The 24,612-nt window shown below is 39.6% G+C and overlaps 1 protein-coding gene across 1 annotated transcript in view; it reads right to left on the bottom strand.

Annotated features, from left to right (window-relative positions):
• MAP3K5 (mitogen-activated protein kinase kinase kinase 5) overlaps positions 1-24,612 on the bottom strand; it is a 283,087-nt gene that overhangs the window by 24,698 nt on the left and 233,777 nt on the right. Inside the window, exons 20-24 of the mRNA XM_020987151.2 lie at positions 23,236-23,413; positions 15,981-16,001; positions 12,817-12,994; positions 11,668-11,836; positions 4,457-4,642 (exon numbers count right to left, since the gene is read on the bottom strand). Coding sequence (XP_020842810.1) covers positions 4,457-4,642; positions 11,668-11,836; positions 12,817-12,994; positions 15,981-16,001; positions 23,236-23,413 — 732 coding nt within the window. The remainder of the gene's footprint in view (positions 1-4,456; positions 4,643-11,667; positions 11,837-12,816; positions 12,995-15,980; positions 16,002-23,235; positions 23,414-24,612) is intronic.

Raw genomic sequence — 24,612 nt, 5'->3', positions numbered from 1 at the left:
AGAAACTGAGGCACAGAGAGTTTAAATGACTTGCTAGTCATAAAATTAGGTGATGAAGCTAACCAGAATTGAACTCATCAGATCTAAGTCCTATACTCTTTCCTCTAAACCAGAAGTGTCAAGTGTACAGCCCATGGTCCATAAGTGGTCCATAGAGTATGGCTTGAACCACAATACAATGTAATTGGGAAATATTTAACAAAATAAAAAAATATAATACAACAAAAATAACATTATATTTAGGCAACTAGGTGTCCTGAGCTCAAATTTGGTCACAGATGCTGACTAGCTGTGTGACCCTGGGCAAGTCACTTAACCCTATTTGCCTCAGTTTCCTCATCTGTAAAATGAGCTGAAGAAGGAAATGGCAAACCACTCCAGTATCTTTGCCAAGAGAATCCTAAATGAGGTTACAAAGAGTCAGACGCTACTAAAATTACTCAACGACAAGAACGTTACATTTTAAAACTAAGTGAACATGGTGACACAGGGATCCTTATGTACAGTGGCCCCCATTTCTATTTGAATCTGACACCACTCCACAGTGCAGGCAGCTAGGAGATGCAATGGATAGAGCACCAAACCCCGAGCCAGGAAGATCTGAGTTTCAAATCTGATTTCAGATACTTACCATGGTTGTGTGATTCTGGCCAAGTGATTTGCCCTCTCTCAGCCTCAGCTTTCTCCTCTGTAAAATGGGGCTAATAACAATACCTACCTCCCAAGGTTATTGTGAGGATGAAATCAAATAAGATAATAATTGTAAAGTGCTTAGCACCATGCCTGGCACGTAGTAGGAGCTATGTAAATGTTGTTATAATAATCTGGGTTGTCGTATCAGTAAAGGATGATTGTAAGATTTAAAAAAAATAAATGCTGTGTATCAGGGATGTTACACTACTCCTTGACTCAAATAAAGTACTCCAGCACAGCCTAGTGGTCTGAGAGGAAAGAAAAGCAGCATTCATATATTGTATCTACTGGTTGGCCATCACGCATGACTGGGGTTTCTCTTATCATCTCTAACATTGCTGTAAGGCAGGTAAATAACTAGTATCTATAAAAGTGCCAATAAATTTGCTTTTTAAAAATCTTATGGTGCCCTAGTGAAGTGCTAAGTATGGTCTGAGCACTTTTATGTGGAAAAAAGGCATAAAATTATAATTGACACATTAAGAAAGAATGGTTAAAAAAAGATTCAGTAAATGCACTCGTTATCAGTTTGACAGAAAACACTGCACAATCAGGCTAAATTCAACTCATTTATTTATTCTGGAATAGGCCCACTAATTGTTGGTAGGAGCTGCAGTGGGGCTTTGAGGAAAGAGGCAATCTGCCCAGGACTCTGGGCCCTAGTCTGAAAGGCCAGCTTTGAGGACGCAGACCCCAACAGTAAGACAATTAGTTTCACACAGGCAAGTAGCCTTTCTTGCAGCTAATAATGCAGCTGGTACTTAGATGGTAAAAATTCTCTCATTGGTCTATTATTCTACCTAAATCCCTTCCTTTGGTACTGAGTCTACCTAGGCTCAGAGGGGCTACTCTCGAGGAAGGTCTAGTTTAGTTCACTCCTGAACCTCTTCTAGTTCCAAGAACACCTGGTGGCTAACGCTGGTCTCTGCCAAATCATTTAAGTGGAGAAGTTGTATCACGGTTGATAGTCATAGAATGGCCCTATTCAATGAAATGGAATGACTGATTACCTCTTTGGCAATCCCCTACCCCGGCCCCACCTTACACCTTGACAGCCAAAACAGCTGCTGAGGTTACAGGGCTGAAATAAGGAAGGCTTTTGTACAACTTTGCTCTTCTCATAATCCCAGTGTGTGTATACACACACAAATACACACACACACAATTGGGTAACTAAAAGCAACAAAGAAACACAGACTCTTCTCTGGGTCCACTAGAATGGAAGAAACAGGAGAGATAGTATTTGTATGTATGTCCTGGCGAAATGGGCCCACTGCCCAGCCCTGAGATTCAACAGCTCTGAATCTGAATCTAACTGGCTAATTTGCTTTCTAACTTCCAGGCTGGAAGCCAGAAGTGTGGGCAACTGCAAATTAACCAGACTATTTCATTCTACTTCTAGAACAAAATGAAGTGTTAAGTTCCCCCAGGCCTGGTTTTCATTCCCCCTTAGCATTCATGAAACAACATCTTATTGTTAATACATTTTATTATCATTTTAGAAACACTGTATCTAAAGAAAGTAGGCGGCTTTTTGTCTCTATTTTGAAGAGATACAATGATGCTATAAGGCCCCAGAGAACACTACAGGAAGGCCAAAGATTAGAATTCAGTCTTACAGGCATCTAGGTGGCAAAGTGGATGGAGGGCTGGGTCTGGAGTCAGGAGGACCTGAGTTCAAATCCAGTCTCAGATACAGATTAGCTATGTGTCCCTAGGCAAGTAAATTAACTTGCCAAACTGTTTCAATTCAATTCAATAAACATTTATTAAGTGCCCACTAGGTGCTAAGCCCTGAAGATAAAAAGACAGTTGCTGCCTTCAAGGAGCTTACAATCTTAATGGGGAAGACAACATACAAACAAATGCATAGAAAGTAAGCTACGTACTGGATAAACAGGAAATAATTAAGGGAAAGCACTAGAATTAAGCGGAGTTGAAGAAGGCTTCCCGTACAAGGTGGGATTTTAGTTGGGACGCCAATGAGGTCAGTAGTCTGCGCAGAGGAGTGAGAGTGCTCCAGGGACAGGGGAACAGTCACGGAAAATGACTTGATGGATTGTCTTGTTTGGGAAACACCCAGGAGGTCAGTGTCACTGCACTGAAGAATATGTAACAGGGAGTGAGATGTAAGAAGACTGGAAAGGTAGGAAGCAGCTAGATTATGAAAGGTCTTTGAATGCCAAACAGAACATTTTGTATTTGATCCTGGAAACAGTAAGAAGCCACTGGAATTTACTGAGTAGGGAGTGTCTGTGTGACATGATCAGATCTGTATTTCAGGAAAAGCATTTTGATGACTGAATGGAAAATGGATTGGAATGGGGAAAGACTTGAGAAGGGCAGACCCTGCTGTAACTGTAGTAATCAGATTTGCCTCAGTTTCTCAATTATAAAATGGGGATCATCTAACATCTACCTCCCAGAGTGGCTGTGAGGATCAAATGGGATAGCATTTGTAAAGCGCCTGGCAAAAGTGCCTGGCACATAACAGGCTCTTAATAAATGCCTTTTCCTTTCCCCTTTGTAAACAAGTGACCACAATAATACTACAAATCAGACTGCAGAGAGAAGCAATGAAACATATTGGGAAGCAGCGACGGTGAGTTTAATTCTTTGGCTCTCTAGAAAAATTTCATAAAGAGGTTCTGTATTAAGACCATGGTCTACAAACCACTTTTGTCATATATCCCAAGCCCCCTCTTCTCCTGGTCTCCTAGGCACTGTAATGGCTTCTTGGAGAAAAGCTCATGGAAGCAAGGTACAGAATATGTAGTAAGCAGTTAAGACAGACAACATCATCCATCTTATTTTTGGATGATGCCTACATCAGGCTATTAAATCAAAAGGAAGGCTATGCTGAAGCAATGTACTTTCAGAGAGAGAAAAACAACAAACTCTCTTACTGGGTCACGTGGGATTTTTGTTGACTCAGTGATGGACAGAAGTCTGGAGTACACTACCAGCTAGGGAATAGAAAACATTTCTAAAACGGACAGATTCTGGGGGGAAAAACACCAAACATTAGGCTAGAAGCCAAAAGGACACTGCAAGAAAGCAATGGTTTTATGGAGCAGGGGCCAGATCCGTCCCTTCTACTTGTTCTAGCTCCTATTCCCAATGACCGCCAGATGGCGCACTCTCGCACAAAGAAAGTGCTGGGCTGAAGAATGCTACGGGGCTGCTAAAGTCATCAAAATAAATATGATGACCTGCTGCATGATTTCATAAGCACAAAGTTCAGCTCCGGGAGATGTTTGTCAATTTAGCTGTTTTCCATGGTGATTAGGCTTGATGCGAGGGAACACAAATACATAATACAAGAGTAGCATTTTTTAAATTAAAAAAAAAAAACCACAAACCACCCTCTCCTTTCTTTACTTGCTTATATAATAGAAGCACTTTAAAGTTTATAAAATCATTTATATACATCCATATATACATATTTACACATATAAAATCAAATACATAGATATCAAATACTGTATATACATAGGGTATAACATCTGATAGGTCTCTTAAATGTGTTTTTCTTGGTTCTGTAACTCACTCCCTCCTCAAAAAAAAAATCTGAAAATATGTCTTTTTATTTTTTAGAAGTATGATTGTAATAAGGCAGGTGCTTCATTGGCGGTGACTGTAATCCATTTTTTTAAATAAAGAAAAATTAAGAGAAGACAATTCTGGTTCTATCCCATGACGTACATGAATTTTAACCTGGCTTTTTTTTTAAGAAGGTTGGGGTGAAGAAGACTGTACTTACAGCATCCTGGAAACCAAACAGAACCACCTGGACTTGACTGATGCCATGGCTATCGAAATCCAGCTCCAGCTTCAGCTTTGACAGGGTGGTGGCTATGATTTTCCGATCTGTTGACCTCACAAACTCTCTGAGGCTCGAGACTAAAGTTGTGATGTGCTCCCATCTTAATTTAGGTGTTTCAGCTCCCTGGTGAAAAAATCAGCTTGTCAGGTAAACAGCCCATCCCTGCAACTCTTTCTTTATCTTCCCCCTCTCCTCCATCAATGATTTTAAAACAGCGATGGATGCAAACAAAGATACTTTAACTAAAATGTAAGGCTTTTGACAAATTCTCAACTTTATTTCCTTTGATTTGAGAAACGTTATTCCCATGAAAGGCACTCCTCCTCATCCTTTTGTATTTGTGACACACAAAAATACTAGGAAAGAAACTGTCATCTAACATCAAAAAATAAGCTGCAACTTCCCCTTTAATTCACAGAATTTGAGAGTTGGAAGGGACCCCAGCTGGGTATGGTAAAATCCATCCTGAAAAGGAAATTATTGTTATTGTTATTTTTTATTAAATACCTAAGATGTTCAAAACACTGTGCTAGGCTCCTGGGATACAAAGATGAAAAACAGTTTGGTGTCTGCCTTCTAATTGTTTATTTAGGGAGGGAAGAGAAGCAGCATTTATTTATTGGAGGCAATTGGGGTTAAGTAACTTGCCTAGGGTTCACACAGCTAGTGTCTGAGGCCGAATTTGAACTTAGGTACTCCTCCTGACTTCAGGGCTGGCACTCCATCCACTGTGCTACCTAACAGCCCCCAAAGAAGCATTTATGAAACACCTGCTATGTATCGGGCACTATGTGAGGCTCTTTGAAAATATTACTTCACTTCATCTTCACAACAACCCTGTAAGGCAGATGTTATTATTGCTATCCCCATTTCACAGCTGAGGAAACTGAAGCCAACAGAGGTTAAGTGACTTGCCCAGGATCACCCAGCTAGTGTTGGAGGTGGGATTTGAACTCAGATCTCCCTGACTCCATGCCAAGACCCAGAGCTCTATCCACTGAGCCACCTGGCTTGTATGACAAGTGCACAGATAAGTCCATTATAAGGTAGAAAACGAGAGAGGCAAAGGATAAAAGCTAGACAAAATGTTCTAGGAACATCTGAGGAGGAAGAAAATATTCTGATTTGTGGGGATCAGAGATCATGAACATCTTTCCTCATTTCTTTCCAAAGGTGCAAATTCATTATAATAAATCTGCAATTCATTGATCAATTAGACACATTCCCAAATTAGATTCTAGAGTCATGCCTTATGAAGGGCTACAGAAAGGTATTTGGGACTATCATTTTTTTCCCTTTAAAATAATTAGGGTACCTACATCATTAGGGTACTTAATTTTACATTCAAAGCTCTTCTCAAAGAACACTTGTTGTGGGGCAGCTAGGTAGCGCAGTGCATTGAGCTGCAGCCTTGGAGTCAGGAGGACTGAGTTCAAATCTGGCCTCAGCACTTGCCACTTACTAGCTGTGTGACCCTGGGCAAGTCATTCAACCCCAACTGCCTCATCAAAAAAGCCCCCCCCAAAAAAAGAATACTTGTTGTTTAGCAGCTTCAGTCACGTCCGACTTTTTGTGACCACGTTTGGGATTTTCTTGATGAAGATATTGGAGAGTCTTGCCATTTCCTTCTCCAGCTCATGAGGAGGAAACTGAGGCAACCAGGGTTAAGTGACTTGCTCAGGGTCACACAGCCAAGCTAGTAAGTGTCTGATTTGAACTCAGGGAAGAGAAGTTTGCCTGACTCCAGACCTGGCACTCTACCCACGGAACCATCTAGCTGCCCATAAGAATACTTGTAGCCATCATTAAAAGACTTGTTCTCTTTTCCTTTCTTTTGCCCAATTTATAGATCACAAAAGCTATAAAAACATTTTTTTTTTCTGAATTGAAACTAAACTGCAATTGGAGTATAAAAACAAAGAAAATCATAATAATGAAAAAAATAGAGTCAACAAGGAGAAAACTTGTTAGCTATTCAGCCATTTTATCTTCCTGAAAAATCAGCCTGTTTGTAAAAAAAGTTTAGATAGCAAACTTTTTTGGCATTAGCTTTGTTATTATAACAGAAAAACATGTTTCTTCTTGTCCCTGTACCAATGTCCTAAGAAGGAACATTTAGTGCTTTAGTTTTGCTCTATATGGTATCATTTTAGCTCCTAGTTATCTGGCTTATGTAATATTGGCCCAATTTGTGTATCTCCCTGGATATTCCTTAAAGTGCCCTGAAGAAAGGCCTGACTTATACCGGAGAATAGCTCTGTTAAGGGGAGAGCCTGATTCACTGTCAATGATATTTCACAGAATCATCAACAGTTGATATTTAATAAGCAAATACAATGCTCCTGTACAAGGCTATTCCACATCAGTGATATTTTAGAACTAGAAACCACATTGCTCTATGGAGCAGGAACAGAAAAATATATCCATCAACAGAGAATTTATTAAGGACCTACTATTATGTGCTGCGCATTGTGGACAGTGGTGTGGGAAAAAAAAACCCAGCAGCTGAATTCAAAGAAAAGCTAGTTATACTGTAATTCTTTAAAAAGAAAAAAAGCTACAAGATGTCATCATTAGGATATTCCTATGCATCTACAACGGGTGGATAGGTGGTATAGTAGATAGAGCACTGGGCCTGGGGTAAGGAAGATATGAGTTCAAATCTAGCTTCAGATACTTGTGTGACCCTGGGAAAGTCACTTAACCCCTATTTGCCTCAGTTCCCCATCCATAAAATAAGAACGCACTGGAGAAGGAAATGGCAAACCACTCCAGTATCTGCCAAGAAAACCCCATGGACATGGGGCAGCTAGGTGGTGCAGTGGATAGCCTTGAAGTCAGGAGGATTTGAGTTCAAATCTGGTCTCAGACACACAACGCATACTAGCTGTGTGACCCTGGGCAAGTCACTTAACCCCAATTGCCTAGCATAAAGCAAAAACAAAAACAAAACAAAAAAGAAAACCCCATGGACAACGTCTATGGGGTCACATATAGAGTCGGACACGGCTGAACAATTAAACAACAGCAGGCATCTATCAACCTGGACTCTCTTTCCTAATGGCTACTAATTCACTGTGGGTAATCACATGACTTTATCCTTCCTTATTTTATTATTCCTAAAAGTACAATTATAACAATACTTGATTTGTAGGATCACAGATTTAGAGCTCAGAGGGAACTGGAAAGCTGCTGAGTCCCATTCTTCATTTCACAGATAAGAAAAGTGAGGCTCAGGGGGATTCAATGACTTCCCAGGGGTCATACAACTAGTAAGGGCTTGAGACAGAATTTGAACCCAGACCTTCCTGACTGCATGGCTAGCATTTTCTCTCCTATACCTCTCATACCAAAATCCAAACTCTTCATCTTCGAAGAAAATTTGGTAAGTAAATATGTTTTCTGAATCAGAAAAGTACAGTGTGATTACTAATACAGGGTATCCCAAAGGTCTTGGTACTTGATAGCTTAAAATTTCGGTGGACCCCAAACTATAAAGCTTAAGCTATCAAAGCTTGAAACTGCACCCTAAGACCTTGGGGACCTCCAGTAAACAGAAAGCATCTAATTCTTGTATATTCAACATGTGTGTATATATATATATATATATATATATATACGTATATATACATATATATATACGTATATATACATATATATATGTGTGTGTATATATATATATATACATATATATACATATATATGTGTGTGTGTGTGTGTGTGTGTATATAGATATATATATGTATATATATATATCTATATATATATATATCTATATATATATATCTATCTGTTGCATAGAAAGAGTTGCCATAGACCCCAGACAGGAGACTAGAGGAACCACCCTTCCTTCCCTCCCCCTATTTCTTTCATCTTTCCTCTTGCTGCCACAACTACATCATTTGCTTGTCCACTCTCCAGCTTCCCCACACAAACTCAGCCTCTATTGTTTATTTGACCTCAGGCCCAGTAGAGGGCAGGGTTGGTGAAGGAAAGTGGGGAAATGACCCAAAAAAACCCCCACGAACCAAATCAAAATTGAGGAGAAAGGTGGGGAAAGATGAATCTTTACTATCCCTCCCCAGAACCATACTGCCCACATTGGGTTCCATCCTTCTACTCTACCATTCTCAGTAGCTCTATCCTGCACCTCTCACCCCAGAGCTTCTTCCTCAGTTCCTCTGGTGACATATACAGGATGGTCTTCCTTCTTTCCAAGGGAAGGCTAACAGAGTCTGTCTTCCTCTTACATGTGGGTGAACATTAATTCAATTGTATGCGTGCCCCCAAAGCTTCCATTAATTCCTGAGGGATATTTTCTTTGTATTATATCTGCGTATTGGCTGGTGAGGAATAAAGGAAGGAGGAAAAGAGCCAAAGGAGGGAGAATTTATTTATAGAAGGAACTGGGAGCTAGAAGTCCTAGTCTTAGGATTAAAAGGGCTATGTATTGGATTGAGCTGGAGCATCAAGAAGAAAAAATGAATTATTATAGAGTAAGGAAGAACCAAGGAATATGACTTCCATCCTCCCTCCACCCAAGTTATTAGCTCTCTTCTCTCTTGATGTTATTCTGAATATACTTTCTACTTCTTTATCTACACACATGTCCAACAGGATGTAAGTTCCTTGAGGACAGGAAATAACTGGTTTTTCTCTTTCTAGCCCCAGAGGCCCAGATACACAGTAGAGGCACAAAAAAAAAATGCAGGTTGAACTGAACTACACGGGGCCTACTTCTACTTCTATTCCAATAAATTCACAGAACAAATTTCAGAGTGAGACTTCTAAGGACTTCTTGAAATTTTATTTTCTAATTTTTTTTCTATTTTTCTTTTTCTTTCTTTTGGTGAGGCAATCAGGGTTAAGTGACTTGCCCAAGGTCACACAAGCTAGTTAAAGTGTCTGAGGCAGGATTTGAACTCAGGTCCTCCTGACTCCAAGGCCGGAGCTCAATCCACTGCGCCACCTAGCTGCCCCATCTAATTTTGTTTTTGACCCTCTCATTTGCCATTGTTACTAGGACTAAAAGTCCTTAGAAAGGCTCGTAAGGGTTTCTTTTATTCTTCTTTGCTTTAAAGACAGAAATCTAGAAGAATCTGTGAGAATGGATCAGAGGAAAAGACAAGTCAAGTAACATTTTATTAAGCGTTTACTATGCCTCAGGTATTGTGCTAAGCACCAAAGATACAAAAAAATGGCAAAAAACTGTCCCTATTGTAAAGGAATTCACAGTCTAATGGGAGAGACAACATGCAAACAATCATGTAGAAATAAGATATTTACAAGATAAACTGGAAATAATCTCAGAGGAAAGGCACTAAGCTTTAGGAGGCCTGGGTAAGAGTTTTGGCTTCTTGTAAAACGTAGATTATTAGCTGAGACTTGAAGGAAGCCAGGAAAGCCAGGAGATGGAAATGAGAAAGGAGAGAATGCCAGACATAGGGGTACAAGACAGTGAAAATATCTGGAATCAGGAAATGGATCGTTGTGTGTGAGGAATTAGAGATGTTGTGAGAAACAGATGAGATAATATCTGTCAAGGGTTTTTGTAAAGCAAAGTGCTATACGAACACTAGTTATTATGAAGTAGGTCAATGCAGCTGGACTTCAAAGTATGTGGAGAAGAGTATGGTGTAAGAGACTGGAAAAGTAGAAAGGGGTCAGGTTAGGGGGTTTTAACTGACAAAACAGGAGTTTATAGTTGACCCTGGAAGTTATAGAGGGTCACTGGAGCTCTCTGGGCAAAGGGAGTGACATAGTCAGACTTTCACCTCATGGAAATCTCCTTGGCAGCTGAGTGAAGGATGGATTGGGGTGGGGAGAGACTTGAGGCTTGGAGACCAGTCAGAGGCTATCATGGCAGGCCAAGCAAGAGGTGATGAGGGCCTGAATTAGTGTTGTGTCTGTATGACTATAGGGAAGAGGACACATGCAAGAGATGCTGTGAAGGTAAAAACGGCAATATCTGTCAATGGATTGGATATATATGCAAAGAGAATGGGAAGTTGAGAATAATGATAATAATATCTACCATTTATATAGTGCTTTGAGGTTTGCAGCACATTTTACATGTTATTTCATTTGATCCTCCAAACAGCCTTGGGAGGTAGATGTCGAGAGGGTGACCATGAAGTACCTGAAGGCCTGAGAAGACTGGGTGACTTGGAAGATGATGGCGCCCTCAATAGTAATAGGCAAATTCAGAAGGCGGAGTGCTTGGGGGGAAGAAATGATGAGTTCTGTTTTGAGATGCCTCTGGGATATCCAGTTATATGCTCAAGAGGCAGCTGGAAATGAGGGATTATAGCTATGCTGGGCTCATGTGCAAGTAACATAGTGCTGGAAGATCTAAGTTTGAGTTCAGCTTCAAACTCCAGCTGTGAAACCCTGGGAAAGTCATTTAGCACCTTTTGGCTTTATCTGTAAAGTGAAGAAATTAGAGTAGATGGTCCCCAATGTTTTTTATGGTTCTAAATCTATGATCATAAAATCTTTTCTTCCTTTCTCTCTCTGTCTGTCTCTCTCTGTCTGTCTGTCTCTCTCTCTCCCTCCCTCCCCCTCTCTGGCAATCAGGGCTAAGTGACTTGCCCAGGGTCAAACAGCAAGTAAGTGTTTGAGGTCGGATTTGAATTCAGGTCTTCCTGACTCCGGGGCCACTGCTCTAACCATAGTGCCACCTACCTGCCTCACCAAAAATCTTTAAGTTTTAGCAAATCTCTTTACACATATTATCTCACGTGTTTCTCAAAACAACCTTGTGAAGCAGTTACCATTATGTTTGTTATTGTTATGATCCCCATTTTACATAGGAGGAAACATAGCCTTCCATGTCCCCATTTCTGCCCTTTCTTCTTCAATGGTCATTCCCCAAGCTCTGACCCCTCACAGCAGCCTTTTAGTTTGGTTCAAATCCTTCCCCAGGTACTTCCTAGCTGTGCGACCCTGGGTAAGTCATCTTACTGCTGTGTCTCTGTTTCCTTATCAGTAAAATGAGAGGGCAGGACTCAGTGGCCTATAAGGTCTCTTTTAACTCCAAATTGATGATCTTATGATCCTATTTTAGTTTATCATCAGTACAATTACTTGCCCAACCATCTGAATCTGCTACCTAACATTTCAAAATTGTGTCTGGAAGTGATTTTCACCTGAGCTAATGATTCCATTAGGTTTCTCGCAACTTCATCCTGGTCTTCTGTCAATATCCTATGCAGAGTGGCTCTGCGTTCACTGTCTTTTCTCAGCATAAAGAATCCAGAATCTTTTTCTTCAGGGGAAGGGGGAGCACTGTGATCTTCAAAATTCTCATCTGGAATACTGAAAAAATATGTGCACCAAGGTTATTATTTCACATGTGAAACAGACACAAACTTATTCTCTCTCTCTCCATCCCTCCTTCCTGCCCCCTCCCCCTCCTTCTCTCTCAATCTCTCCCTCCTCCTTCTTTTCCTACTCCTGCTTTTCTCTCTCTCTCTCTGTCTCTCTCTTTCTCTCCCTCTTTCTCTCTCTCCTTCTCTCTCTCTCTCTTCTTTCTCTCTCCCCTACCCTTGTTCCCTTTGTCTCTGTCTCTCCTTTTTTCTTTCTTCTTCTCCTCTCTCTCTCCCCCACCCTCACTTTCTCTGTGTGTGTCTCTCTCTCTGTCTCTCTCACCTACCCTAATTCTCCCTCCCCCCCGTGTTTCTCTCACCTACCCTTGTTCTCTCTCTCTCTCTCTCTCTCTCTCTCTCCTCTCTCTCTGTCTCTGTCTGTCTTTCTCTCTCTTCCTTCTCTCTATTTTTCTCTTTCCTCTCTATTCTCTCTTTCTCTCTCCCCTACCCTCGTTATCTGTCTCTCTTTGTCTCCCTCTTTTTTCTTTCTCTTTCTCTCTCCCCTGTCTCTCTTTTTCTCTCTCTCCCCCCTACCCTTGTTCTCTATCTGTGTCTCTCTCTGTCTCTCTGTCTCTCCCTCTGTCTGTCTCTGTCTTTCTCTCTCTTCCTTCTCTCTATTTTTCTCTTTCCTCTCTATTCTCTCTTTCTCTCTCCCCTACCCTCGTTATCTGTCTCTCTTTGTCTCCCTCTTTTTTCTTTCTCTTTCTCTCTCCCCTGTCTCTCTTTTTCTCTCTCTCCCCCCTACCCTTGTTCTCTATCTGTGTCTCTCTCTGTCTCTGTCTCTGTCTCTCTGTCTGTCTGTCTGTCTGTCTGTCTGTCTCTCTCTCTCTCTCTCTCTCTCTCTCTCTCTCTCTCTCTCTCTGTATCTCTGTCTGTCTGTCTCTCTCTCTCCCTCCATCCCCATCCACTCAAACCAAGCCAGGTCTTTACCCCAGAAAGAGTGTCCGTATTCCTTTCCCATCTTTTTCTCCACAGGATTTGGCTCTTGTTTTGAAAGAGAATGGATCCACTTTTAAATCTGTGTCAGGTGAAACAGACCCATACTCGCTGCTGCTGCTTGTATCTTCTACTACCACAGGTACTGGCAAGGATATGCTCCTAAGATATTCTGTTCATTAAGGAGGAGGGGGAAAAGCATGATCAATTTTTTTTAACTACTTACGGAAGGCAAGAAATCTATGAAATGTTGACCACAGGAAGACTCTTTTTAAGATTAAGAACCTTAACTTCTAATCCTGTTACACTCACCACTACAGGTTACACTCTAACTTTTAACATAGAATGATTTTCAGTTAGTTTGAAAGTGACTGGTCCAGTAGTCACCTAAATTCCATCAACATTTGCTGATTTTATCTGTTCAGTCTTTTTTCAGTCATGTCTGACTGTCCTTGACCCCATTTGGGGTTTTCTTGGCAAAGATACTGGAGTAGTTTGCTATTTCCTTCTCCAGCTCATTTTACAGATGAGGAAACTGAAGCAAAGAGGGTTAAGCAATTTGCCCAGGGTCACACAGCTAATAAGTGTCTGAGGCAAGTTTTGAACTCAGGAAGATGAGTCTTTCTGACTCCAGTCCTGGCACTCTATCCACCACGCCACCTAGCTGACACACAGACGAAACTCCAAGTCTACTCCAAAAGAAAATAGCTCCCAATTATATAGCACTGTACAGCTGTGAGCTCAAGGGTGGGGACTGTATTTTGCCTCTTTTTGTATCCCCAGTGCTGAGCACAAAGACTGCCATATAGCACGTGCTTAATAAATGTTTACTGATTGACTGACTTTATAGAAACTCTGTGAAGAAATTTAAGTATTACTAGCCTGCTGTATAGATGAAAAAAAAGGAAGAAACTTGAAAATGGTTAAATAATTTGCCCATTGTCATACTGCAAGTAAATGGTGGGCTGGAGGCCTCAGGCTTCCAAATCTAACCCACTGCCCCATTCAATACAGCATGCTTCATCCTTCTCCAGGCTGCACGGCTGACTCATCTCCACAATATTTTTTCTACTGTTTCCCCCCACCCCCACCCCCTACCCCAGCTTCTTTCCTCCAGGTACCTTCTTTCTTCCATCTGCTTTTCAGCTCTCTTTTAGGTTTTGACTTCCCTCATTAGAATGTAAGCCCTTTGAGGGCAGGGGTTGTCTTTCTGCTTCTATTTGTATTTGAAGTGCTAAGCACAGATAACAATAATAATAAACACAAATAATAATAACAGCTAGCATTTACATAGTATCTACTACATGCTTGACACTATGCTAACTTCTTTACAAATGTTACCTCATTTGATATTCATAATAACTCTACAAGGTAGGTGCTATTATTATCCCCAGGGCAGTTAGGTGACATAGTGGATAGAGCCCCAGGCCTGGAGTCAGGAAGACTAATCATCCTGGGTTTAAATCTGGCCTCAGACGCTGTGTGACCCTGGGCAAGTCACTTAACCCTGTTTGCCTCCATTTCCTCATCTATAAAATGAGCTGGAGAAAGAAATGGCAAACTACTCTAGTATCTGCCAAGAAAACTCCAAATGGGGTCATGAAGAGTCAAATATGACTGAAATGACGGAACAACAATTATTATCCTCACTTTATAACTTGAGGAAACTGAGGCAAACAGTAAATGACTATTTGCCCAGGATCCACAGCTAGTAAGTGTCTGAAGTAGAATATGAACTCAGGTCTTTCTGATTCCAAGCCCAGTGCTCTAATCACTGCACCACCTAGCTGGCACATAGCAAATGCTGAACAAATGTTTGTCAACTGAGTGCTTTAGCTAAACGTAAAGATGGTAGAAACACCAACTCTACTTCCACACAGAATCCTCTAAGACACTTGATTTTTCTTGGTGTTGGGATGGACCATTAATAGCATTAGTCTCAGTGGAGAAAGAGGTAGTTTGATATGGTGGATAAAACACCGAGTTGGGATCCAAATGACTTGCTCTTCCATCTTCTAATATGACCTCAGTCAAATAACATCTCTCTGGACCTTTGTTTCTTATTAAGAAAATGAAATTAGACTGGGTAATCTCTATGGTCCATTCCTATTTTAACTCCTGTGATAATAATAAAGGATCCTTTAAGCAATGGACAGCTGATACTGCTCTATGCCAGTTCTATCTTGTTTTATACACAGTGCTTGTGTATGAAGTAAAGCACAGACTATGCAGCCCAGATGTGTTGCCTCTGTTCACTCCTAAAATTTATAAGAATAATGAGAACAGTAGATTGATTTTTTTTTGAAATCACAAAGAATTTTTTTTAACAAGTAATTAGTCTTAGACAATAGATTTTTAGATCTATACAGAAGCCTCAGAGAACATTTAGTCCAATTGTCACTTTACAAATGAGCAAAGTGAGGTAAAGTGACATGCTAATGCCACAGAGAGAGTTAATGGTAGAGATGGGACTGCCTCCTAAGTCTTCTGACTCTCATTCTAACCTTCAGGAATAACACTCTCAGAAATAAGAGGAAGGATATTTGATTAGGTCCCATGAAAAGTCAGTTTCACCCATCTATCCACATTGTAATATAATAATGCAGTAGATAGGAGCAAACATGGGGTGAGCCAGGGCATGGATGATTTAAAAATTGTTCTCATTTGGCTTTGCACTATCACTTTGGAGCATATTTGCCTTCCTTGTAATGAGTTCCTTAGGCTAACACTGAAAATTCATTTGTACTCTCCGAGCTCCTATCAACTGGCAGCTGGAATTTGCAGTCCAAGGTGACAGTGTAAAATTTTTAGATTGAAAATTTGCCTCAGAAAATCTACAAAGTGGTTAGTTAATACGTAGGTAATACTGAGAGCTGACTATATTCAAAGCCAAAATTTCAGAGAATATGGTCACCAGCTCACCACCAGGAAATAGCACTGGAAGTCTAGTTAAGGCAGAAAAATTAAACAGGGTACCGAATCTGCTTTACTGCTGTTTTGGCTGGCATTGGCACATAACATGGAATAAAATTATTTAAGCTAACTGATGGAGGAGGCTAGAGTTCAGCACACAACACACCAGGCTTTGTTCCCCCGAGGGGTGAATATTTTAAAAGACAGTTTCTAAATAGGTAAAGGTTAAAAAGAATTGAACTCACCATTTGATCCAGCTGAAAGAGCTGTGGAAGGAAATACAAGCAGAGTTAGTATGTTCTTACTCTTAAGAACTAACCAGAAGTCAAAGTAGTAGAAGAAGAATAGATTCCTCTATAAAGATAAGCTTTTTAATATATGGATGACAGCATATGTATGTTTATGTGCATGAAAGTATGTATATATTTTCAGATAATATAGTATAGTATATAGTATATATCTTGTTATATATATTTCCAGATAATATATATGGATCTTCATTTTTAGATATGATTTATATCATCTAAAACATATGAAAATAAATATATAATATATATTGAGAACTCATTTCAGAACTCATTTCATAAAAAATGCGTATACGCAGACATGTGTGTGTATGTGTATATGTCTAGGTCTATGTGTGTATATACATACATACATGCATCATTCCTGAAATTCCTTAACATTATTAGCAATTAAAAAAACTCATCTCAGGAAAAAAAAATAGACGGAGAACGAACCAGATTTTTGTGTTCTGCCCCAAAGGCCCTTATAATTCATGCTTAAGGGTCTGGGAGAAAAGATTCAAGTTCCTCTCCCCACCCCACTCCCCTGCCCCCACCCCCATTACCTCAAATCAATACTGCCATTACCACTGGAAAAGTATGTAAGTCCAGTCTCCTATGGCTTTATGCATCATCTCTAGGATTTTCCAAACCAAAATATCCCTCTGTGGTCCCTCTTGCCCTACATGTGTTGTCTTCCCCTATAAGAATGTAAGCTCCTTGAGGGCAGGGAGAGCCTTTGTTTCGTATTTGCATCCCTATTAGGTAACCCAGTGCTTGAAACATAGCAAGCTTTTAAACTGATTTAATTAAAAATTAAAAAAAATAGTTTTAATTAAAATGCTTTTAAATTTATTTATTCATCATAAGATCTTAGATCTACAACTGCAAGGGACCTCTGTGGCCATCCAGTCTAATCTGGTCATTTTAAGTGCCCTGTCTAAATTTACAAAGGCAGCACTCCTTCCATCTACTAGCCCTTACTGAGACCTGACTCCCCGATCTTGCCTCCCTGTGTTCTCTGGCTTTATGTTCATTCCTTTCACTTCTACCCCGACTCCAGTTGGCTCTGGAGGGGAATTCAGAATACTCCTTGCTACCCACAGTCACTTTTCTCCTCTTAACTACCAACTGATACTCGGTAACATTTGCTCCTTTGAAGTTCCCTCTATTAAAAACCTTTACTCAGTCTAGGTCCCCCAACACCACTGAAGAGAAGGAATACACATATCTTACCACCTTCCTCTCCTCCCCGACTTCTGCCTTCGTTCTAGGGAACAACATCAATACTGATGTTCCCATAAACTCCCTAACCTCCCAATTCCTCAGCCTTAAATATCAGGGCCTGCTATTTCATTCTACTTCAGCCATGCACAGCCCATGCCTTGAATCTCACCATGACTCACAAGGGTTCCACTTCCCTAATCTGACATGTCTCTATCTGAAAACAACCTCTTTTGCCGCATCCCTCCTAAACTGATTCTCCCTTGTTGAGGACCTTTAATCCCTTTATCCCTCAGTTCTTTTTTTCAGGCCATTATCGCTGCTCATGCCTTCCTTTGCAACCTCAACCCTACAGTTAGCCAATTCAACTACACACTATCTTCTACTTACAAATCCCTAGCCACCTTGTCCTAACACTGCTCAATTCTTGCTAAACTTCAGCCCTGGCATACTCCCACCATCTTCATCTTTCACTCCTATTCATTCACATACTCCTGAACAGAGACAGAGGAGGTCCCAGAATTGTGTTGAATGGGTACACTAAAAATTTGTTGTCCAACCTCAACTAGATACTCATACAGCTCAATTCACTGCAACATGGCAATCTTTTTATTCTTTTTTCATTAATTTCATACTTTACTCCACACAGAAGCTCTTCCAAATCTCTTTTCTCCTCCAGGCTCTTATCACTTGTCCTTCCCTCCCTCCTCTCAGCTAAGGACTTCACCTTAATTTACAAGAAAATAGGGCCATTTGACCTGAGCTTCCTTTTTTCAAAACTTCTTGACCTCATCTCCCACTCTCTCTCTCTCCTCCCTTCTTCTAGTCTTTGACAGTGAGATGGCCCTTCTCCTTGCCAAGGTCAATCCCTTGATCCCAAACTCTTACCTTCTCCAGCAGTTTGCAACATCAATCATCTTTTGTCCCTTTAATTGTCAACCTCGTGTTATTTATTGGTTCATTCTCTACCACCTTTAAACAAGCTCAAGTTTCCTCCATCCTTAAAAAAAAAATCTTCACTAGACCCTAGCATCCCATCAAGCTATTGTCCTATATTTTTCTCTCCCTTTCTCAGCCAAATTCCTAAAACAAATTCTCACTCACTCAACTCTTTACCATCTGACTTCGGACCCCTTCACTCAACTTGAAATATCCTTTCCAAAGCTGAAAAAGAGTCGCCAGATTTTTGCCTGATTTTCGTCCTTCTCAACCCATATGCCATATTCGATACTGATGAGACGCTCTCTTTCCGGGTACTCTTTCCTTTCTTGGATTTCATGACACCACTCTCCTAGTTTTCCTACATTTCAAACTGTTCTTTTCAGTCTCCTTTGATGTCTCATCATCCATACTGCATCCCCTAACTTTGGGGATTCCCCATAGTTTTGTATGGAACACACCCTACATACTCTCAGAAATCTCAGCTCCTCTTAGCTTTATCTTCTCTCTGAAGATGACTCTCAGTTCTCTATAGCCAGTTCCTGTCTCTCCTTTGAGCCTTAGTCTCCCATCAACAACTGCCTGCTGGACATTTTAAAATGGATGTCCCAGAGACATCTCAAACTCAGTATGTCCAAAACAGAATTCATTGTCTTTTCCCTAAAACCCATTCCTCTTCCAAACTTCCCTAATTCTGTCAAAGGCACCACAATTCTTCCAGTCTCCCAGGTTTGTAATTCTGGTGATATCTTCAACTCCTTCCTTTTTTCTCGCTCCATATATCCTGTCAGTTGCCATCTTGGCTTTTTACCTCCAAAACATCTCCTTCCCCTTCTTTCTACCTATGAGTCGTCTCCTAAGTTCAAGACATTCATCACAGATTATTGCAGCAGCATCCAAACTGATCTTCCTGCCTAAAGTCTTTCTTACTCTGGCCTACCCTTTACATTGCTGTCAAAGTGATTTTCCTTAAATGCAGATCTGACTATATTACTCCTCTACTCAATAAACCCCACTGGCTCCCTAGTCCTTCTTCAAGGCTAAAATGCAAAATTTCTCCATTTAACTTTTCAACTCTTCCACAATCTGGCCCCAAACTATTTTTCCTGTCTCACTGTATGGTATTCTCCTTCCCACACTCAGTGATCTTGCCAGACTGTACTTGGTTTCTCATACAAAATGCTCCATTTCCCTTCTTTACCATGGCCATCCCTGAATACCCTGGAACACACTCTCTCCTTTTCCTCTCCTAGCATTACACTCTTCCTTCAAGACTGATCCCCTAATGTCCATTATCACCACTGTTATTCAGTATTGTACTGGAAACCTTAGCCTTAGCAATAAGAGAAGAAAAAGAAATTGAAGGCATTAGAATAGGCAAAGAAGAAACAAAGCTATCACTCTTTGCAGATGACATGATGATATACTTAGAGAATCCTAGAGAATCAAGTAAAAAACTACTTGAAATAATAAACAACTTTAGCAAAGTTGCAGGCTATAAAATAAACCCACATAAATCATCAGCATTTCTATATATTACCAACAAAGCCCAACAGCAAGAGATAGAAAGAGAAATTCCATTTAAACTTACTGTAGACATTATAAAATATTTAGGAGTCTACCTCCCGAAACAAACCCAGGAACTCTATGAACACAATTACAAAACACTTTTCACACAAATAAAATCAGATCTAAATAATTGGAAAAACATCAGTTGCTCATGGGTAGGCTGAGCTAATATAATAAAAATGACAATCCTACCTAAGCTAATTTACTTATTCAGTGCCATACCAATCAAACTACCAAAAAATTATTTTATAGAGTTAGAAAAAATAATAACAAGATTCATTTGGAAAAACAAAAGGTCCAGAATATCAAAGGAACTAATGAAAAGAAATGCAGGGGAAGGTGGCCTAGCAATTCCAGATCTTAAATTGTATTATAAAGCAGCAATCATCAAAACTGCTTGGTACTGGCTAAGAAATAGGGAGGTGGATCAGTGGAATAGGTTAAATATGCAAGACACAGTAGTCAATGACTATAGTAATCTATTATTTGATAAACCCAAAGACCCCAGCTTCTGGGATAAGAACCCACTCTTTGAAAAAAACTGCTGGGAAAACTGGAAAAGAGTATGGCAGAAACTAGGCATAGACCCAAATCTCACACCATATACCAAAATAAAGTCAAAATGGGTTCAGGACTTAGATATAAAGGCTGATACCATAAGTAAACTGGGAGAACAAGGAATAGTTTACCTATCAGATCTATGGAGAACAGAAGAATTCATGACCAAACAGGAGATAGAGAACATTATGAAAAGCAAAATGGATAATTTTGATTACATTAAATTGAAAAGTTTTTGCACAAACAAAGCCAATGCAACTAAGATTAGAAGGAAGGTAGAAAATTGGGAAAGAATTTTTACAACCAGTCCTTCTGATAAAGGCCTCATTTCTAAAATATATAGAGAATTAAGACAAATTTATAAGAACACAAGCCATTCCCCAATTGATAAATGGTCAAAGGATATGAACAGACAGTTCTCAGATGAAGAAATTAAAGCCATCTATAGTCATATGAAAAAATGCTCTAAATCATTATTGATTAGAGAAATGCAAATCAAAACAACTCTGAGGTACCACATCACACCTATCAGATTGGCCAACATGACAAAACAGAAAAATGATAAATGTTGGAGAGATGTGGGAAAATTGGAACACTAATACATTGTTGGTGGAGTTGTGAAATGATCCAACCATTTTGGGGAACAATTTGGAACTATGTCCAAAGGGCTACAAAAATGTGCATACCCTTTGATCCAGCAATAGCACTTCTAGGGCTATATCCCAAAGAGATCAAACAAATGGGAAAAGGACCCACATGTACAAAATATACATAGCAGCTCTTTTTGTGGTGGCAAAGAATTGGAAACTGAGAGGATGCCCATCAATTGGGGAATGGCTGAGCAAGTTGCGGTATATGAATGTAATGGAATACTATTGTGCTATAAGAAATGATGAACAGGCTGACTTCAGAAAAACCTGGGAAGACTTATATGGTCTGATGCTGAGTGAAGTGAGCAGAACCAAGAGGACTCTGTACACAATAGCAGCCACAGTATGCAATGACTAAGAATGTTAAACTGAACCCTTCTCAGCATTACGAGGATCTAAGACATCTCCAGAGGTCTCAGGATGGAAAATGCTGTCCACATCCAAAGAAAGAACTATGGAAGTCGAACAGCTCTCACTTATTTTTACCTTCTGTTGAGTTTTGCTTCATCTTTCTGATGGCTCCTCCTATTGGTTTTAATTTTTACTTACAACATCACTAATGTGAAAATATGTTTAACGGGTATGTAAATGTAAAGCCTATGTCAGATTGTGTGCTGTCTTGGGGAGGGTGGGGGGGGGAGAAAAAGGGAGAAAAATTTTCAACTCAAAAGCATATGGAAAAAAATTTTTGAAAAAATAAAAATTAAAAAAAAAAATATTGATCCCCTAATTGCTGGTGTCCTCCTCCCCAAACTACGTTGTATTTAATAACTACTCTGTATTTATTCTCCTCATATTTGGGGTATATACATATATATAGATATAGATATATATATAGATATATGTATGTATGTGTATATGTATATATATGTGTGTGTGTATACACACACAAACACACACACATGTACTTGCTATTTCTTTCTTTAAAATATAAATTCCTTGGGAGCAGGGATGGTTTCATTTTTTATGTCTGTGCTTAATAAATGTTTGTTGAATGAATGTTGGAATTGACTGAAGTGTCAAAGGTGGAACATGAACCTCTGTTTTCTGACTCCAAAGCCAGTGCTCCTTCCAAAGTCCCATGCTGCCTCCATGAAGAGTCTTAAGGAGTGGTTGGCCATGACATCCCTCTAGGGGAAGGGCAGAGGAGACAGTTCCCCAAGAAAACTGCTTTAAAGGGATATTCTTTCACTGCACTGTTTTTTAAAAATTTTGTATAATTTGTAAAATACTTGTATAATATTTTTCATCTATTTTTATTCAGTAGTTAGAGATGTTCTTGAAGGTGCAGCAGGCATTTTCTCATACCTGAAGCTTGAAGAGACATGCCATTTACAGTACTCAACAACTAAAAGAACATTTTAAAGTTCTATTTAGTGTCGTCTAGATACCAGCTACAACAACAAAGCATTGAATCTCATATATTTTAACAGGACTTACAGCATTTGGACGTTAAAGATGTAGCCCTTTCACTTTTGAAATTTATAATTAGGCCCTCAAACACCATGCTATGATACTACAATATTTTGGTACTCAAGAACAGTCTCTCTGACTTTTTAGGTAATGATCATCTCTAATTCCAGTGACAGCTGGGACAATTATTCATTTAAAATTTGTTGTTATTCAATCATTTTAGTTATATCTGATTCTTCGTGACTCCATTTGGGGTTTTCTTGGCAAAATACTAGCTTGCCATTTCCTTTTCCAGCTTACTTGACAGATGAGGAAAGGGAGACAAACGGAGTTAAGTGACTTGTCCAGGGCCATGCAGCTAGTAAGTGTCTGAGGCCAGCTCTGAACTGAGGAAGATGAATCTTCCTGACTTCAGGGCCAGTACTCTATCCACTGTGCCACCTAAATTTATAATCTACCTGACACTTTATTCAGACAGGACTTGGTGATTTAGACTCATCTCCATTTCTTTTTTCCTTTATTTTTTTTTTAAGGTCAAAGCCTTAGTCCCATTCTGATCAGAACAGGAACTGTAACCCGCTTCATTCTGGTGTGGGCCTGTTCATCCCTCCTTACGCAACTTCATCATGTTAATGCCAAACACCGTAGCTCCCTAATTAGCTTTGCCTACTGTAGCTCAGAACTCCTTATCTCAAGCAATCCATCAGTCACAGCCTCCTAGGTATTCCAATTAGCTTTGCCTACTCTAGCTCAGAACTCCTTATCTCAAGTGACCCATTAGTCATAATCGCCTAGGTATCTGGGATTACAGGTGTGTGCCACCAGGTCTGCTGACTCACTCCTATTTCAACGCAGGTACATACCTGAAAGTTTAGGCTGTGTCTTCTTCTTTTTGCTGGAAACTTTTAAGAATTCATCAACGAGCAAATCATTGGCACAGGCCCTTTTGTCAGGATCTGGTTCAAAACAGTGCAATATGAAAGCCTTGGCCTCTGCTGACATTGACTCAGGGATCTCTGGGTGTATCTTGAACATCCCCACCTATAAGAAACAGAAAATAAAACCACAAGCCTTACCCCTAAGTGGGATGTCATCTTCTTACCTCCTATGCATATATCTTATTCATTAAATCCCCTAACTAAAGACCTTCCTACTTTTACTTGACCAAAGAGTCATAGAACAATTAGTGAAGCTGGTAAGAGACCCAGACATTTTGGTCATAAGTCAGTGTTCTGTCCACCAGAATTTATTGTGAACATCCTTTGGTTCCAGCAAGACCCTCACAAATTAAACAGTTAAGACAGATAGAAGAATTCGTTAATTTTGATTAAAAATTGATATTTCATGTGCCTCACTTGTTTTAAAAGACAAATATGGCTTTATTTTCTGCTAATTTGAAGTTTTCATGTTATTTCTCCTATGATAAGCTTTGTTCTTTTTAATTATTGATATTTTCATACTTTTGATTGAGGATACACTATTTGTTTTGGTGAGGCAATTGGGGTTAAGTGACTTGCCTACCTAGTGTCAAGTGTCTGAGGTCATATTTGAACTCAGGTCCTCCTGACTCCAGGGCTGGTGCTCTATCTATTGCGCCACCTAGCTGCCCCAGGATACACTATTTCTAAATGAGTCCTTTTTGAGTTACAAATGAACCACATGTTCTCTCTTCACTGACATGAAAAAAAAAGGAAATCGACAAGCTGGGATGCCAGGACTAGGAGAACCAAATACAGCATAGAGTCTATAAAGTAGATAATGTGCTAAAAACTGTTTGTAAACAAATTCTGCAGTCAATAGCAACTGACATTAAAATGAAATACTGGCTAACTCCTTTATTTCCTATTATTATAATTAGTTAATGGCATATTGGATAGAGAATAAGTAATTTATGAAGAGACAAAAAGGCTTCCTAAGCTTCCCAAAGTAGAAATACTGCAACAAAAACGTGTGTATATGTGTGTATATATAAATGTATGTGTGTCTATATATATGAGATTTCAACAAAGTTTTCATATGAATATAGACTTACATACATACATTTATATATACTATATAAAATGCACATATAAATATATAATATGTGTGTATATATATATACAAATATATATATATATGCATACATGCATACAGACATATATATTGGCTGTCACAGGGAAGCAGGCTGGTGTTATCTGGACAAATATTGATGTGTTAGTATGAAAAACTGGATTCCAATCTCAGTTCTACTATTAACTTGC

Source organism: Phascolarctos cinereus, unplaced genomic scaffold (genome assembly GCF_003287225.1).
Source record: "Phascolarctos cinereus isolate Bilbo 61053 unplaced genomic scaffold, phaCin_HiC Scaffold_5;HRSCAF=322, whole genome shotgun sequence".
In the NCBI taxonomy this organism is placed as follows: domain Eukaryota; kingdom Metazoa; phylum Chordata; class Mammalia; order Diprotodontia; family Phascolarctidae; genus Phascolarctos; species Phascolarctos cinereus.
This window is presented reverse-complemented; position numbering and strand designations above follow the sequence as displayed.